The 18803-nt window shown below is 44.7% G+C and overlaps 1 protein-coding gene across 5 annotated transcripts in view; it reads right to left on the bottom strand.

Moving 5' to 3' along the window:
• The window catches only part of dock4 (dedicator of cytokinesis 4), a 238917-nt gene that overhangs the window by 36447 nt on the left and 183667 nt on the right, over positions 1-18803 (bottom strand). For 4 of the 5 annotated variants that reach the window (XM_055650008.1, XM_055650011.1, XM_055650009.1 and 1 more), the window contains exons 33-39: positions 17732-17758; positions 17426-17521; positions 16976-17036; positions 10635-10728; positions 9809-9957; positions 508-594; positions 287-391 (exon numbers count right to left, since the gene is read on the bottom strand). In XM_055650008.1, coding sequence (XP_055505983.1) covers positions 287-391; positions 508-594; positions 9809-9957; positions 10635-10728; positions 16976-17036; positions 17426-17521; positions 17732-17758 — 619 coding nt within the window. The remainder of the gene's footprint in view (positions 1-286; positions 392-507; positions 595-9808; positions 9958-10634; positions 10729-16975; positions 17037-17425; positions 17522-17731; positions 17759-18803) is intronic. The other variant, XM_055650010.1, reaches the window with a different exon arrangement.

Here is an 18803-nt window from a genome sequence, read left to right as displayed (position 1 = left end):
CCGCAGGCAGTAATTACAAGTCTTGTTGTTTGGGGAAATACCGATGGCTCTCCTTTCTCCCCACCGATTCTGCTCCACACCACACTCTGCATTGATCAGCCCACACACTTCACACAGGCAGACAAATACTCTCCTCTCCGCAACTATTATATTGTCAAAACTCATCATCAGTTAACAAACGAACCATTCTCCAAACTATAATCACTACCTTTATATATTTGCATTGTAAATGTGGCAAGTGAAGATTCTATGTTTAAATCACATGGATCTTAGATTATATACTCACTCGGAGGAAGAATGGAAATTTCTTCCCGTAAAATCCAACCCGGAAAAATTCAGGTTCTAGACGCTGTTGGTCCATAATTTTGTCGTAGAAAGCAGCTTCCATCATCTGGTGAATGAGTGCACAAATAAATACCGCAACTCACAATCACATCTGTTCTTAACACAGACTTTTCACACATTATATGTATCAACTCTTGATTCAACTCTTAAACGATACTTTACCCTCATCTTGCTTAGGTTGCGGTAATCGTAGAAACTCTCGTATTGGTCAGCTAATTCACGGCAAAGAATTATCCCATTTTCCCAGCACTAGAAAAAAGAAAACAAGACAATGTTTGTACTGGAATTCACTGGAATTTAGGCGGCTTTAAAAGGATGAGAGGCAATCTTATAGAAACATATAAAATTCTTAAGGGATTGGATGGGCTAGACACAGGAAAAATGTTCCCGATGTTGGGGGAGTCCAGAACCAGGGAAAACAGTTTAAGAATAAGGGGCAAGCCATTTAGGACTTAGATGACGAAAAATGTTTTCACCCAGAGAGTTGTGAATCTGTGGAATTGTCTGCCACAGTAGGCAGTGGAGGCCAATTCACTGGATGTTTTCAAGGGAGAGTTAGATATAGCTCTTAGGGCTAACGGAATCAAGGGATATGAGGAAAAAGCAGGAACGGGGTGCTGATTGTGGATGATCAGCCATGATCATATTGAATGGCGGTGCTGGCTCGAAGGGCCGAATGGCCGTTTCTATGTTACTTTATTAACACTGAGAACCAGGTATAAAATTCATCAGATTCCATCCCAACTCAACGATGGAAAGGAAGGTTGGTTTGGATGTACAATGAGGAGCCAATGGATTAGATGAACACTGAAACAGGGTGAGATCTGGTACTAAATCTCCAGTCATTCCCAACATGGGTCCATGTCGAACAAGATGCCCCATCTATGTTAGTCCCACTAGCCCGCATTTAGCCCACATCCCTCTAAACCGTTCACTGGTGATTTACCAGGTACCAGTTGAAAGACACCAAGAGAACCTGTAGAATTACTGAACCCACAAACGTGAGCAGATGTCATCCCTTGAAAGAGGCATGTCTGCTGGATATAATGGTGAAGGAGGCATATGGCAACACTCAGGATATTGAGAACAGGAGTTGGGAAGTGACATTAAACCATACGAGACATTGGCAAGGCCACTTGTGGAGAACTTGCACCACTCTCGTTACTCTGCTATATGAGGGATGTCATTAAAGTGGACAGCCTGTACACAAGATGTATAAGGATGTAACCAGTAGTGAGGATTTGAGTTATAATGAGTCTGTATAGTGGGGCGAAAGCCTTCTTCACGTAGTCTGCCTGTGACATCTCTTTCAGGGAACTATGTGATCATTCGATTCTAAAACATTCCTTAGGAAGCTGCCATTCACTGTGAAGGTCCTAGCCTGGTTACACAAAATGCAAACACCTCACACTTAGCTTAATTAAACTTCATTTGTCATTCCTCTGCACAATTGCTAATGGATCAAGATCCTGCTGTAATTATTGATACCCTTCTTCATTGTCTGTGATACCAACTATTGAAGTATCATCTGCAAACTTACTAATCATGCCTTCTCCATTCTCATCCAATTCATCGATATAAACCACAAATAGCAAAGGGCTCAGCATCGAACCTGAACCTGTGGAATTCTCTGCCTCAGAGGGCGGTGGAGGCAGGTTCTCTGGATACTTTCAAGAGAGAGCTAGATAGGGCTCTTAAAGATAATGGAGTCAGGGGATATGGGGAGAAGGCAGGAACGGGGTACTGATTGGGGATGATCAGCCATGATCACATTGAATGGTGGTGCTGGCTCGAAGGGCCAAATGGCCTACTCCTGCACCTATTGTATATTATCTCTGGAGAGAAGGAATGGGTGATGTTTCACAGAACGCTGGAGTGACTCAGTGGGACAGGCAGCATCTCTGGAGAGAAGGAATGGGTGGCGTTTCGGGTCCAGACCCTTCTTCAGTCTGAGAAGCTGCCTGGCCTGCTGAGTTACTCCAACTTTTTGTGTATATCTTTGGTTTAACCCAGCAGCTGCAGTTCCTTCATACACATTGTTTCTACTGTCACTAATGCTGCTGAGGATAATTTACTTTTATTTCACATTTACAACTACTTTTAGAGAAGAAACTAATAGTCTCTGTGTGTACCAAACTGGGTGGAAGCAGTGCAGGTTCCCTGGCTGACGTGTGTCCTGCAGCTGTTGCAATGTGTTCCATTGCCAAAATGGATTGGCTATGTTTCACAGACACTTGGGCCATGCTACCAGCAAGTGTGGGATGCATTATTCAGTGGCAGCTTTCCATGCTTTGCCTTGGCAGATCCTGCAGCAAACTTTGCCAGAGCTCGGGTCAAGCATGGTTCACTCTCCTGTGCTATGAGGAAAATCTTTTTCATCCAGAGAGTTGTGAATCTGTGGAATTCTCTGCCACAGAAGGCAGTGGAGGCCGATTCACTGGATGTTTTCAACAGAGAGTTAGATTTAGCTCTTAGGCTTAGGGCTAACAGAATCAAGGGATATGGGGAAAAAGCAGGAACGGGACACTGATTTTGGATGATCAGCCATGATCATATTGAATGGCGGTGCTGGCTCAAGGGGCCGAATGGCCTACTCCTGTACCTATTTTCTATGTTTCTATGACCACTCCCAATGCCCCCACTGAAGTCAACCATGATCACTAGCAATTCTATAACCAACACCACACAAACACTTGTCCCTTGACAAAGTGGCTTCAGTGATTCAGTGAGCTGACAAATGACATGAAGTCATTTACCACTACAGGGCTACAAGAGTGTAATTGTACATCGGCGAGACCAAACATAGATTTGGCGACCATTTCACTGAACACTTGCGCTCAGTCCGCCAAGGCCTGCTGGATCTCCCAGTTGCCAAACACTTTAACCCCCCTTCCCATTCCAACACTGACCTTTCCCGTCTTGAGCCTCCTCCATTGTCAGAGTGAGGCCACACTGAAATTAGAGGAATTGCAACTCATATTATAATTGGGTAGCTTACACCCCAGCAGGATGGACACAATTCTCCAATTTTCAGTAACTAACTTACATACAACCTCCCCCCCCCCCCCCCCCCCCCCCCCCCACATTTCCCTGTGCCTCACCTGGATTTGCGCTAATTTCTCCCCTTCTGCCAATCAACTCTCCCTCACCTGCATCCACCTATCACCCGCCAGGCTTTGTCCTACCCCCACCTCTCTTCCAGCTTTCTCTCCCCCCCCCCCCCCCACCGAATACATGTCTGAAGGGACTCAACTCGAAACGTCACCTATCCATGTTCTCCATAGATGCTGCCTGACCCGCTGAGTTACTCCAGCACTCTGTGAAACGTCACCTATCCATGTTCTCCACAGATGCTGCCTGACCTGCTGAATTACTCCAGCACTGTGTGAAACGTCACCTATCCATGTTCTCCACAGATGCTGCCTGACCCGCTGAGTTACTCCAGCACTTTGTGTCACTTTTTTAAACCAGCATCTGCAGTTCCTTGTGTCTTCATCCTAATCAAACATGTCCATTCAAGGTTTACATTTATTGTACTTGATCTTCTGTTTGACGATTCCCCAAGTTACACATTATTGTTGCTGAAGGAGAACAGTTGTGGGTCGGGGTAACTTTCACAGCGGCTGTGACGTTAACATCGAGGATTTCTCCTGGCCTTGTAATGCCCCACATACCCAGTGTAGGTGTCACAGGTGAAGCAGGCAGCTGACTATCATAAGGTCATAAGTGATAGGAGCAGAATTAGACCATTCGGCCCATCAAGTCTACTCCCCCCATTCAATCATGGCTGATCTATCTCTCCCTCCTAACCCCATTCTCCTGCCTTCTCCCTATAACCTCTGACACCCGTACTGATCAAGAATCTATTCATCTCTGCCTAAAAAATATCCATTGACTTGGCCTCCACAGCCGTCTGTGGTAAAAAATTCCACAGATTCACCACCCTCTGATTAAAGAAATGTCTCCTCATCTCCTTCCTAAAAGAACGTCCTTTAATTCTGAGGCTGTGCCCTCTAGACTCTCCTGTAAAACGACTTGATTCCACACAGAGTCTTTTACTATAACTGTTTATTACATTCACTGATACACACTATGCAATAGCTGTCCGTGGTCATCACTGGAGCTAGAGAACAAGCTAGAGGTGGGGACACTACAATTATACTGGAGACAATGGGGAGTGGTTAGTGGTGGGGAGGTCACTATGTTAAAGGAACATGCACTGATCTACATCTCCCACTAGTGGAAACATCCTGACAGGAAAGGGTTAATTAGTAAGGCTTGATTAGTAAAGGGACAAAGGGAACAGGGACAAGGCAGGAGAATGGGGTTGAGAGGAAGAGATAGATCAGCCATGATCGCAGACACGATGGGCTGAATGGCCTAATTCTGCTCCTGTGGGCATTATTGTCTTATGATAAAAGTAATCTGGGGCTGCAGCACTTTGCTCATCCATCTGCTTTGCCCCGAAGGTGGACTTGACGACTCCTCCCACCTCCTGGCATTAGATCCCAGCAGTGCCACGATCTGTCCCCATTGTACAGCTGTATTTGAGTCAGAGGCTAGAGAGCCTTGTGTGTGAATGATTACACCCAGACACAGCGACACCTCACAACAGCATTGTGTGTGTATTACTCACTGATCTACAACCAGGCTCCACAATGAGAACCAGCAGCAAGGCACAAATATTCCCCAAAGAGCTTTATGGAAACTTGTTTTGAATTTTCTGCTGCAACTGATATCTCCAGAAGCACGGGCAGGAAACTGCAAAATAAATGTGTCCACATCTCCAGTGTTGGTCATCTACAGGCCTCATTCACTAACCTGTGAATCTTTTACACTGTTGTCCACTACTGCATAGAGGCAGGTCACTCTGCAGCCAATGCCCCAACGTCAGGGATCTCACAGCCCTGTCACCAGGCAGGGTCACGGCCAAAACAGCCAATTCACTGGATGTTTTCAAGAGAGAGTTAGATTTAACTCTTCGGGCTCACAGAATCAAGGGATACGGGGAGAAAGCAGGAACAGGGTACAGATTTTGGATGATCAGCCATGATCGTATTGAATGGCAGTGCTGGCTCGAAGGGCTGAATGGCCTACTCCTACACCTATTTTCCATGTTTCCATGTTTCACACACGCTGGAGATGGCACAGATTCTCCTGTGGCGACTTTACTCCTATTGAAGATATTGAACTCCTTATTGGACAAATGTGTGAAGACATTGCCCTCTGAAGACACTGTATAAAATCATGAGAGGAATAGATCGGGTAAATGCACAGTCTCTTGCCCAGAGTAGGGGAATCGAGGACCAGAGGACAGGTACAAGGTGAAGGGGACACACCTGGAGCCACCTGGAGCCGCGGTCACCTGGAGCCATGAACACCTGAAGCCGTGGACACCTGGAGCCATGGACACCTGTCCACAGCCAGCGGGAGCGCCATCACAGAGAAACTCGTTATCTAGTCCGAGCCACCTCTAGCATTGGACCAATAGGGAGAATTCAAAGCCCCTATCACATCATTGCAACTTGTTTCCCACTTTATGTTTAGTTCTCGTCCTTGTTAAGGAAGGCAGTAGATACAGTGCATGAACATTTTCAACAATTGCAAACACTAGCGACTGGTTTTGCTGTTATCATTCAGCTGTCAGCATTCCTTCATTCACCAACACACAATCGCTCAGTTTACTGGGGTGGGAGATTGTAACCTCCACCCTGTTTTAACCAATGCAATCAACCCGGCGAGCACAGACAAGATCAAATAGAACAAGTTGACCTACAACTTTAGGCTGTGAACGCCATACGCAAGAAGAAGACTCAGTTTACTGGACAGGTGCCCGGCGCTGTAAAGGCAGCAACTCTACCGCTGCGCCACCATGCTGCTAGAGTTGCCATTCTAGCTGGATCCCCTCCCAAGGGTTTAACCAACCATGCTAACTTATGTCAGCAGTCAAATACTAGTTCATTAGCCAGAAGAAAGTCACATTTCATATTACATTAAGATCACGGCAAATATTATCAGCCCTTGTGATGTGGGCAACAACTGATTCACCAATGAAACTTGGGAAAAATATATAGTTGCTCTTTCCAAAGTCCAAACCTCAGAAATATAAAACATACAAAGCCAACAAAAAGTCCACAAATCTAACCAATTTATCTTTTCTCCCTCCGTTGGCTAGTTTGTCAATACCAATCAAACCATTTCATAGCAAAAGGATTTGAGTATAGGAGCAGGGAGGTTCTACTGCAGTTGTACAGGGTCTTGGTGAGACCACACCTGGAGTATTGCGTACAGTTTTGGTCTCCAAATCAGAGGAAAGACATTCTTGGCATAGAGGGAGTACAGAGAAGGTTCACCAGACTGATTCCTGGGATGTCAGGACTTTCATATGAAGAAAGACTGGATAGACTCGGCTTGTACTTGCTAGAATTTAGAAGATTGAGGGGAAATCTTATAGAAACGTACAAAATTCTTAAGGGGTTGGACAGGCTAGATGCAGGAAGATTGTTCCCGATGTTGGGGAAGTCCAGAACAAGGGGTCACAGTTTAAGGATAAAGGGGAAATCCTTTAGGACCGAGATGAGAAAAACATTTTTCACACAGAGAGTGGTGAATCTCTGGAATTCTCTGCCACAGAAGGTAGTTGATGCCAGTTCATTGGCTATATTTAAGAGGGAGTTAGATGTGGCCCTTGTGGCTAAAGGGATCAGGGGGTATGGAGAGAAGGCTGAGTTGGATACTGAGTTGGATGATCAGCCATGATCATATTGAATGGCGGTGCATGCTCGAAGGGCCGAATGGCCTCTACTCCTGCACCTATTTTCTATGTTTCTATGTTAATAACAATTGACAAAATGGGATCAATATAATTGAGCTCTGTCCAATGTCAAAGAAACAACTTCAGAATATTACAGATGCAACAATTACACCTGCTGGAAGACATTTCAAATTATAAAGATGCTCTCATAACATAAACAAGTATCACATACTTTCTCTATACAAAGCTATCGGAATAGAATAACCAAAGGAATTTAGCGGGCCTTGCTGTTATACATACAGCAATCAAACAGCGCACTTTGTGAGAAAACGCACTCAGTATTTTTCCACAAACAATGAATAATAATACCAAAAATCAAAACACAAAGTTAGACATTTCGATAGGTAAAGATTTGAGCCCTTGAAGGAACAAAGTATTCAATTGAAATCCTATTTATCGCTGGATATTCCACTTACCGCAATAGTTAATTATAATTTAATGCCTCTGGCTTTTGAAAGTAGTACAATTCTGTAGCTATAAATTGCAATAATGTCTGACTGGGTAGCAGCAGAGAGGCAGTTACATTAACAGACTGAGCATTCTACAGAGAAGTCATTGGGGTGGAAGATTGCAACCTTCACGTGGTCGACTAATGCAATCAACTCGACGTGCACAAACAAGATCAAATAGAACAAATTGTCCAACAACTTTAGGCTGTGCACGCCACACAAAAGAAGAAGATGACAAGTCATCCTTGTCAGACTATCAGGCTCTGTGTAGGGACAATGAGACATTCTGCAGACCACAATTGCTTTAACACCTACACAAGGCCACACATACACTTATTTCCATTTAAACGCCATGCTAAAGGCATACATTTATTATCAGTTTGCAAAACTCAGTTTTCACCCCCGTAAAAAAAAAAATTAAGATTATGCGAAAGCTGCAATTGAATTAAGGCCACACAATTAAGCAATTAATTAATATATACTGAAGAAGTATTTTAGCATTTTCCCACCAACTAGATCCTACTGAAGGACAAGGACAAGGACCCTACTGAAGCAGCATGAGAGGCCGGGGACAAATGAAGGAAACTCGGTATCAGATCAGAAAATGAGAGACCAAGCGCAGGCTCGGCAATCGGTTCGCTAAACACTTCCGCTCAGTCCGCCTTAACCTACCTGATCTCCCGGTTGCCCAGCACTTCAACTCCCCCTCCCATTCCCAATCTGACCTTTCTGTCCTGGGCCTCCTCCATTGTCAGAATGAGGCCCAGTGCAAATTGGAGGAACAGCACCTCATATTTCACTTTGGCAGCTTACACCCCAGCAGTATGAACATTGACTTCTCTAACTTCAAATAGCCCTTGCTTTCCTTCTCTTTCCATCCCTCCCCTTCCCAGTTCTCCCACCAGTCTTACTGCCTCCGACTACATTCTATCTCTGTCGCCCCATCCACTCCCGACATCAGTCTGAAGAAGGGTCTCGACCCGAAACGTCGCCCATTCCTTCTCTCCAGAGATGCTGCCTGTCCCGCTGAGTAACTCCCAGCATTTTTTGTCGACCAGAAAATGGAGAAGCCCAGAACTGCAGACGCTGATTTATATATTAAAAAAACACCAAGTGCTGGCATAATGTAGTGGGTCAGGCAGTTTGCCTTCTCGTGGAAACTGTTTTAGAGCAAATAGCATTCTGTACGTTCTCCCTGTGACCACGTGGATTTTCTCCGGGTGATCCGGTTTCCTCCCACAATCCAAAGACGTACAGGTTTGTAGGTTAATTAGTTTCTGTAAATCGTAAATTGTCCCTTGTGGATTGCTGGTTGGCACGGTGATGGTGGGGTTGGCACGGTGAGGGTGGGTTGGCACGGTGATGGTGGGTTGGCACGGTGATGGTGGGGTTGGCATGGTCACGGTGGGTTGGCACGGTGATGGTGGGTTGGCACGGTGGTGGTGGGGTTGGTGCGGTGATGGTGGGTTGGCACAGTGATGGTGGGTTGGCACGGTGATGGTGGGTTGGCATGGTGATGGTGGGTTGGTGCGGTGATGGTGGATTGGCACGGTGATGGTGAGTTTGGTGCGGTGATGGTGGGGTTGGCACGGTGATGGTGGATTGGCACGGTGATGGTGGGTTGGCGCGGTTATAGTGGGGTTGGCACGGTGATGGGTGGGTTGGCACGGTGATGGTGGGTTGGGTTACGGTGGGGTGACGGTTGGTGGGATTGGCACGGTGATGGTGAGTTGGCACGGTGATGGTGGGGTTGGCATGGTCACGGTGGGTTGGCACGGTGATGGTGGGTTGGTGCGGTCACGGTGGGTTGGTGCGGTGATGGTGGGTTGGTGCGGTGATGGTGGGTTGGCACGGTGATGGTGGGGTTGGCATGGTCACGGTGGGTTGGTGCGGTTGGCATGGTGATGGTGGGGCTGGCACGGTTATAGATGGGCCGAAGGGCCTGTTTCCGTGCTGCATCTCTAAATTAAACTAAAGTCCAAGATGCTGCCTGACCCGCTGAGTTACTCCAGCACTTGGTGGTTTGTTTAAAGCAAATAAGAGAATGGATGTCAGGGTGATGGAATGAATACAGAGAGGAGGCCCGGTTGCAGGAGGCAGCAACAGGCAATCAAAGCCTGATGGACAGTTGGACAGGACTGGTGGATGGACAGACACAGATGTTCGGGCAGACAGACTCTAGTTGCAGTTGTGGTCTTACTTTGCCCTTGTCAAAGTTCTGGATGATGGTGAGATGGAGGATCTCTTTGCGCTGCCACTCTGTTTGCATGGGGTAGTGAAGGAATTCTCGCAGCGGCCGTTCTGACCACTCCAGGAGCTCATCGTACAACAGCAGGGTGTAGGCAGCTTCTGCATCATGGAACAAAGGCAAACACACATCAACAACAACCAATTACAATAGAAAAACACATCTCTTTAGATCATAGATGTGAGCTTAATGTTTCACGATAATAAAGTTAATGAAGGTGACAATGTATATTTAGTCCGTTAGGTTGGGGAATTTATTAATCTTTTATATTTAATTCCCTGGGATCAGCCACCTCTATCTGTTGGCACCTTGCTGATCAGTGTCTGATTCCATCTCCCCCCAGCGGTCAAGCCTGTTGGGTGGACAGATGGACAGTCGGTATCCTACTCCGCACAAATTAAATCTCTAAACAATCTTGCTTTGGATAAGTTACCAGTTTCAGGGAAAGATCTGCAATGGCTCAAATACAAATGAGAGTTAAATCATCTCTGACGTAATTCAAAATTACCGAATGTAACTTTTAACCAAAACTGGGTTGCAAATAATAAGTGGAAATAAGAATTATCTTCATATATATGACATCCTTGACAAGAATAAAAGTAAGAACTACAGGCCAGAACTTCTTGTGTAACATTTAATCAATGTGGCAATAATATTTTCTGCTGGAGCCCAACATATTAATAAATAATTACTTTTCCCCTTTAATCTCGAGACTGTTACTATAACTTGTGAACAAATTGCCAAGGGATAATATCTTCAATCTTCAACAATTACATACCTGTAAAATTCTGCGCCTTTAAATGCAAATCATACAGCTTATGTATGTACCGGATGTACATTTCTTCTTTATTTATTTCTGTCTTATAAAAATTCTGAAAATAAATGTGAAATTAGTTACAAACACATTTATTTGGTAAATTCCAATAAAAACTATACACACTAGGATGTACAAAGTCCAATGAACAATCTTCCTTTCACTGCTAGTTTTAGTTTCTGTCTAATTTGTTGCTAGAAATAATAAATATAATTTAATTATAGTATTGATATGTTGTTAAGGACCGAGATGATGAAAAACATTTTTCACAGAAAGAGTAGTGAATCTCTGGAACTCTCTGCCACAGAAGGTAGTTGAGGCCAGTTCATTGGCTATATTTAAGAGGGAGTTAGATGTGGCCCTTGTGGCTAAAGGGATCAGGGGGTATGGAGAGAAGGCAGGTACAGGATACTGAGTTGGATGATCAGCCATGATCATATTGAATGGCGGTGCAGGCCCGAAGGGCTGAATGGCCTCTACTCCTGCACCTATTTTCTATGTTTCTATGTTAACTATTGATACATCACAATGATCTTCCTTTTCATATCCGACTGCATATTTACATTGTCAAATAGTGAAAACAATTCATGGCCATTGGTGCATTCCCACAGACTTCAATAACTTCATTCTGACACAAGTATGGCAACAGTTCATCCTGGGAACAATCTAGAACATCAAATTCTGATTGTAGGCATTATCAGGCAACTGAATCATCCTACCACAACCAGAGAGCAGCGCTGAACTATTATCTATCTTTGATGTCCCTCAGACTATCCTTGACTGGACTTTGCTGGCTTTACCTTGCACTAATCATGTTTCTGTACACTGTAAATGGCTCGATTGTAATCATGTATTGTCTTTCCGCTGACCGGAAATCACACGACAAAAAGCTTTACACTGTACCTCGGTACACATGACAATAAACTAGACTGATATAAAAGACAAAATTAAACTATTGTTGAGAATATTCAGAGAAGCATTTTCCGCTGCAGAGGTGTCAGACCATTCACTTTCAGAATGGCAGGCAGTGACTAGTGGGGTACCGTAAGGCTCGGTGCTGGGACCGCAGCTATTTACAATATACATTCATCATTTAGATGAAGGGATTCAAAGTAACATTAGCAAATTTGCAAATGACACAAAGCTGGGTGGCAGTGTAAACTGTGAAGAAGATGCTATGAGGATGCAGGGTGACTTGGACAAGTTGTGTGAGTGGGCAGATGCATGGCAGATGCAGTTTAATGTGGATAAATGTGAGGTTATCCGCTTTGGTGACAAAAACAGGAAGGCAGATTATTATCAGAATGGTGTCAAATTAGGAAAAGGGGAAGTACAACGGGATCTGGGGTCCTTGTACATCAGTCACTGAAAGTAAGCATGCAGGTACAGCAGGCAGTGAAGAAAGAAATGGCATGTTGGCCTTCATAACAAGAGGAGTTGCGTATAGGAGCAAAGAGGTCCTTCTGCAGTTGTACAGGGCCCTATTGAGACCACACCTGGAATATTGTGTGCAGTTTTGGTCTCCAAATTTGAGAAAGGACATTCTTGCTATTGAGGAAGTGCAGCATAGGTTCATGAGGTTAATTCCCGGAATGGCGGGACTGTCATATGCTGAGAGAATGGAGCGGCTGGGCTTGTCCACTCTGGAATTTAGAAGGATGAGAGGGTATCTTATTGAAACATATAAGATTATTAAGGGGAGAGGCAGGAAACATGTTCCCGATGTTGGGGGAGTCCAGTACCAGGGGCCACAGTTTAAGAATAAGGGGGAGGCCACTTAGAACAGAGGTGAGGAACAACCTTTTCACCCAGAGAGTTGTGAATCTGGAATTCTCTGCCTCAGAGGGCGGTGGAGGCCGGTTCTCTGGATGTTTTCAAGAGAAAGCTAGATAGGGCTCTTAAAGATCGCGGTCAGGGGATATGGGGAGAAGGCAGGAACGGGTTCCTGATTGGGGATGATTAGCCATGATCACGTTGAATGGCAGTGCTGGCTCGAGGGGCTGAATGGCCTCCTCCTGCACCTATTGTCCCCGCTCCCCTCCTCCCTGGTCCCTCCTCCCTGCTCTCCATGGACGAGAGGGGCCGGGCTCGGTGGCTCCCCTTATAGGCAGCGGCGGCACGGCACGCCGGGTTTACCGGGGGTCTGTGATTATCGGTCCGGGGGGGCTGGGTGGGCTAGCAGGGGCTGGTGCATGGTTTGGTTCCAGAGCAGGTGAGCCGGATGCTCCGGGTGGGTGAGCCGGATGCTCCGGGTGGGTGAGCCGGATGCTCCGGGTGGGTGAGTCGGATTGTCTGGGTGGATGAGCCGGATTCTCCGGGTGGGCGAGCCGGATGCTCCGAGTGTGGGAGTTGGATTCTCCGGGTGGGTGCCGGATTCTCCGGGTGGGTGAGCCGGATTCTACCGGGTGGATGAGCCGGATTCTCCGGGTGGGTGCCGGATTCTCCGGGTGGGTGAGCCGGATTCTCCGGGTGGATGAGCCGGATTCTCCGGGTGGATGAGCCGGATTCTCCGGGTGGGCGAGCCGGATTCTCCGGGTGGGGGAGCCGGATTCTCCGGGTGGGGGAGCCGGATTCTCCGGGTGGGGGAGCCGGATTCTCCGGGTGGGTGAGCCAGTCCACATGGCCAACCAGGGTTGCCGGTTACCAGGGTGGTTCCCAGTCCTGGTGGGCTGGGGCTGCTGCCGGGTTTGGCCACAGCTCACCAGATCCTTCTGCACAGTTCACCGGGTGAATGCGCATCCACGATCTCTCTGCCAGAATGATGTTTCTATTTATAACCTTCACTGTATCACTCTACGCACACTCGCACACTCGCTACAATCCCTTCATTTCATTAAATGATCACCCTAACACTACACATAATTAAACATGTAATATATACTGGACCCAATGAAACATTTCATTATTATTACTACGCTTGAAAAATGCAGTAAAAACATATGGAAGAATTGCATAACGTAGTACGTCACAGAATGATAGAGCCTTACAGCATCAAAACCCTTCAGCACCACATGTCCACACAGACCAAGGTGCCCCTCTAAACAAGTCCCATCTGCCTGAGTTTGGCCCATATCCCTCTGTCCTTCCCATCCATGTACCTGTCCAACTGTCTTTTCCATGTTGTTATTGTAGCCGGCTCAACTACCTCCTCTGGGAGCTCAAACCATATACCCATTGTTTACTGAGTGAAAAGTTGCCCCTCAGGTTCTTATTAGATCTTTCCCCTCTCACCTTAAACTGTGTCCTGTAGCTTTCAATTCCCCTACTCCTGGGGAAAAGACTCTGTGCATTCACCCTGTCTATTCCCCTCATTATTTTATACACCTCTTTACTAACATCCCTCATCCTCCTGCACTCCAAGGAATAAAGTCCCATCCTGCCCAATCTCTCCCTGTAGCTCAGCCCTCGAATCCTGGCAACATCCTCGTAAATCATCTCTGCACTCCAGCTGAATGTCAACCTTTCTGTAGAAGGGTAACTAAAACTGGACACAATATTTCCTCACCAATGTTTTGTACAACAGTAACATATCATCCCCACTTCTATGTTAGAAGGAACTACAGATGCTGGTTTAAACCGAAGATAGACACAAAATACTGCAGTAACTCAGCGGGACAAGCAGCATCTCTGGAGAGAAGGAATGGATGCCGTTTTGGGTCAAGACCCTTCTTCAGATTAGGGTCTAGGGTCTAGTCTGAAGGGTCTCAACCCGAAACGTCATCCATTCCATCTCTGCAGAGATGCTGCCTGACCTGCTGAGTTACTCCAGCATTTTGTGTCCATCCCAATTCTATACTCAATACTCTGCCCCGGCAGTCCTCTGCCTCGTGTAAAAATGCCCCATTTGTGCATTTCCTTGCCTCAACTGAAAGATATCCCAAACATTATTTAAAACTTCTATCCTTCTCAACCGACCAAATCCCGGTCAGCCCATGTAACCTCAAACTCCTGGAAATTAGCACAAAGAGGTTTGCTGTGGGACTATGATGCTAAAAATACTCCAGCAAAGAATCAAAAACATATTCTACGTATAAGTGGAAATTGTCATTTGAAATTTAAAGAAACATCAAAAATCGATGCCGTTATTGTTGTGAATTGTGGTCAGTGTGTCGGGAAAGGGGGGAAAAGACAAGTAGGTTTTTACTGGTTGTAATGGTTGTGATATATTTAGTTTTATTTAATTAGAGATGCCGTATGGAAACAGGCCCTTCAGCCCCGTCAAACATTAATAATTATCAATTAAAATTCAATTTATTAATTATGACTTACTAATTAGTAACTGAGAAATTAATGGATATAGTTTCCATTATGGGTAAATACATGGAATTCCCATTGCGACTTCAGAAGTGAACAGGATAGACATGCGTCTACACTACAACAGCGGGGTGGGAGATTGCAACCTTCATGTGGTCCACCCTGTTTCCCGGCGTGCACAAATAGAACAAGTTGACCTACAACTTTAGACTGTGCACGCCGTACACAAGAAGAAGTCTCCATCAGCAATGTAGTATTGACATTTACCAACATGGAAATACATCAAATACTAGAGGGCACAGGGTTAAGGTGAGAGGGGCAAAGTTTAAAGGAGATGTGGAGGACAAGTTTGTTTTTTGTGCTGGGTTCCTGGAACGTGCTGCCAGGGGTGGTGGTGGAGGCAGATACCAGAGTGGTGTTTAGGAGACAGTGTTTGGATAGGCAGATGGATATGCAGGGAATGACGGGATATGGATCACGTGCAGGCTGATTAAAGGTCATTAATCCTCATGGTTAATTCTGTTTCTCTCTCCAGAGATGCTGACCTACTCTCTGGGTATCTCTTTGCCATAATTTTTGTTCCTGCTTACTTTGCTGAGAAGATTTTCAGACTGGTGCTGGAATTTGAAAAACAGGACTGAGATCCATTTCAAAACCAGATATGACCACCTTCCGTGAGATCAACAAAGAACAGCCGGTCCAGAGCTGGAGTAAATATTCAATACAGCGGTTATCACTTCAGTTTAGTTTATTGTCACTTGTACCGAGGTACAGTGAAAAGCTTTTGTTGCGTGCTAACCAGTCAGCGGAAAGGAAATACGTGATTACAATTGATCCATTTACAGTGTACATATACATGATAAGAGAATAATGTTTAGTGCAAAGTAAAGCCAGCAAAGTCCGATCAAGGATAGTGTGAGGGTCACCAAAGAGGTAGATAGTAGTTCCACACTAAAAGTCACCATTGATATCTGAGATGGATAAAGCCTTTCATAAATCCAGATTATAATAATTTCCTAATGTCATTTCAGATGATCTCACCAAGAGGAGATGTAAAGCACAGACATTGGGAGGTTATTCATGTACATTGGGCCAGCAGCATCACAATGGATTAAGTAAAGAGAAGGTTAACTCATCAGCTAGGATGTGTTGGCCTATACAAGCCTTGCACATGAATCCTTGCCCCTACTGCAGTTACCGCAAGCTTATCCTTGCTGGCCCAAAATGCCACTCTCTCCAAAATGGAGGATTCAAATAGCTTGAGAATCACAAAATGCAAACAATAAAACAATCTTAATATTAAGACATTATTTTTCATGTTATTAATGTATTCAAAAAATTTAAGAGCCACTTTTCAATTAAAAAACCATGTTGAATTGAGTAGCATTTTCCTGCCATTCTGTTTTTGTGACTGTCATCTAACCAAAAGCCAACACCTTTATTCCCTTTATACCCCACCTGGTCGGCACCATCCACTCTGGAGGTGGGATATCCGGCTGGTTGAAAATCAACATTAAACGCTGGGTTTTCAACCAAAGGAAGCCAGAGTTTAACGCCTTCATGGGTCTCCATTTGAGAACAGCGCACCAAGCTGAGTGACTGGAAGATGACTCACATCTCCCGAGCAAGCAACACTGCCTCATTATCTCAGTTGGGCACTATGGGCATTCAAGTGCTATGAAAAACACTCTTAATTCCTGCATTATTCCACCTTATTTCCACTGGATCCACATCACTGTGATGGGCAGGATTCCTCCTGTACACACGGCATGGTCAACATCAATACCTACATGGTGCTAAACCACCAGGACACAGCTTGCGAGCCTCCCATTACAATGCTGCTGTCAACAGATCTTCAATCCTTTCCTGATTTACAACCCACATTACATCTTACTGTGTTGATACTCTCAAGAAAATCAGACTGCTTCACGAAGCTGGAAATAGATTCTAAAGTCCGACGTTGTTGCAGCATTCAGGAATGTCGGTGGCCAGACACTACACTCAAAATGTGTTTATTCGGGACTGAACGGAGGAATTAAAAAGATACTGACCAACAGACTAACTGTGCAGCCAATCTTTTTGCCATCTACCTCCGCCACTTTCATGCAGTCTCTGCAAAAGGAAAACAATCACAGATTATTCACATTGCTGCAACTCCTACATGTTTAAAAGGACATGTAGACCGTGAGGGAAGATTGCTTCATGCTCGCTAAACAAATATGCATCTGGAACACTTGACACTTAAACAAGAAAGTGTCAAATATATTTCCCTAACTGCACACTGGTATTTATAAAACACTGCAAGGAACCACAAGACATGTATCTGCTAGATACAGATGAAATAGTCATAACTGTACGGCTTTCAGCTCTCTTACATTACTGTCAATACACAAAACAGTTACCACAAAATTGTTGCTTAAAAATTATTTAAGAGCACAATTGACACTCTGCAGTATTCAGCCTGCAGTGGAAAGTGAAGCTGCCGCCTGCCTCTCTCTCACCTGTAATCCAGCAACCTTTCCATTAGGCGAGTGACAGTCGCTACCAGAGAAATACCACTTTCTCGCCAGGTTTCTCTCTCGATTTTTTTCAGCAGGCTGCAGATAGAGAGGAATGTGTCAGTGTTCTGACCTGGTTTATCAGGAACAAATGCAGCCTTCCTGCGAGTCCTGCTTCTCGTCTCTCCGAGGCTGACATTACACAGTAATAACCATTCCAGTAATGGGTTACACCAGTTAATTTGTATCTCACAAGTTACACTGCATCACAATGAAACCAGCACAAAAATAATGATAGCAATGTCTTACCTAGGGTACGGCCCAAAAAGTGGTATTCTAGATCCAGGAAGCATTGGCAAAACAAATGAATTTGTACATTATCCACGAAAGAAACAACACGGACAGATTCGCCTCAGCACCAGTCTGCGTCAAAAGTATGTTGTCATGGTTACAAGCATCTTTGCTTATTTTGCCATTATAACTGGCTCGCTTTTTTAAAAAAAAGTTAAATTAGCATAATTGCTATGGGAAAAGTAAATATGCAGCAGGAATATACCATTCTCACACAGCTGACATAATGGTTTACTTTAACCATTCATTACATACAATTCCATCAAATCACAAAGCAGCAACTGCTAAGGAATCAATGTTAGGAATTATTTTAACTGAAGACAAACATACTTTTAAACAGCTTGTGACACAAACGGCACAGTATTTGAAAGAAACAGTCCATTTTGTTTTATCATTCGGCTTAATGTTTTAAATAGCACATTTTCATCTCATTAGAAATACATAATATTGGGCATTATGTAAGACCTTACATACTCTTTCTAACTGTTAATATGTGGCGATGTAGCGAGTCTGTAAATTAATGAAAATGTGCTATTTAAAACTTGCTTTCTGGTATATTTTCCAAATAGAGCTTTTGCCAAATTTAATCTACTTTAATATTAAAGAGGGTGATGTACAGATTAATGAAGAAACTTTACATAAATTATTTTTGTCGTTTTTTTAGAAAAACTGATCACAACCTCCATTTAGTGATAGTTATTACTTCCTCACTCAGGAAGAACGAGGTATGAAACGGGTTAAAGCATTAAAAGGTCATGTGATAGGAACATTAAGGTCATTTGGCCCATCAAGTCTACACCGCCATTCAATCATGGCTGATCTATCTCTCCCTCCCAACCCCATTCTCCTGCCTTCTCCCCATACCTTCTGACACCCGTACTAATCAAGAATCTATCGATCTCTGCCTTAAAAATATCCACCGACAGCTTCCACAGCCTTCCACAGATTCACTGGGGTGAATCCAACCCTTCCCAACGTTTGGCCCACGGCCAATCCCATGTTTGGCTGAGCTGCTGGTGACAGGGAGACG

This window comes from Leucoraja erinacea, chromosome 19 (genome assembly GCF_028641065.1).
Source record: "Leucoraja erinacea ecotype New England chromosome 19, Leri_hhj_1, whole genome shotgun sequence".
Lineage (NCBI taxonomy): Eukaryota > Metazoa > Chordata > Chondrichthyes > Rajiformes > Rajidae > Leucoraja > Leucoraja erinaceus.
Note: the sequence above shows the minus strand (reverse complement) of the source record. Positions and strands in the feature narration are given on the sequence as shown.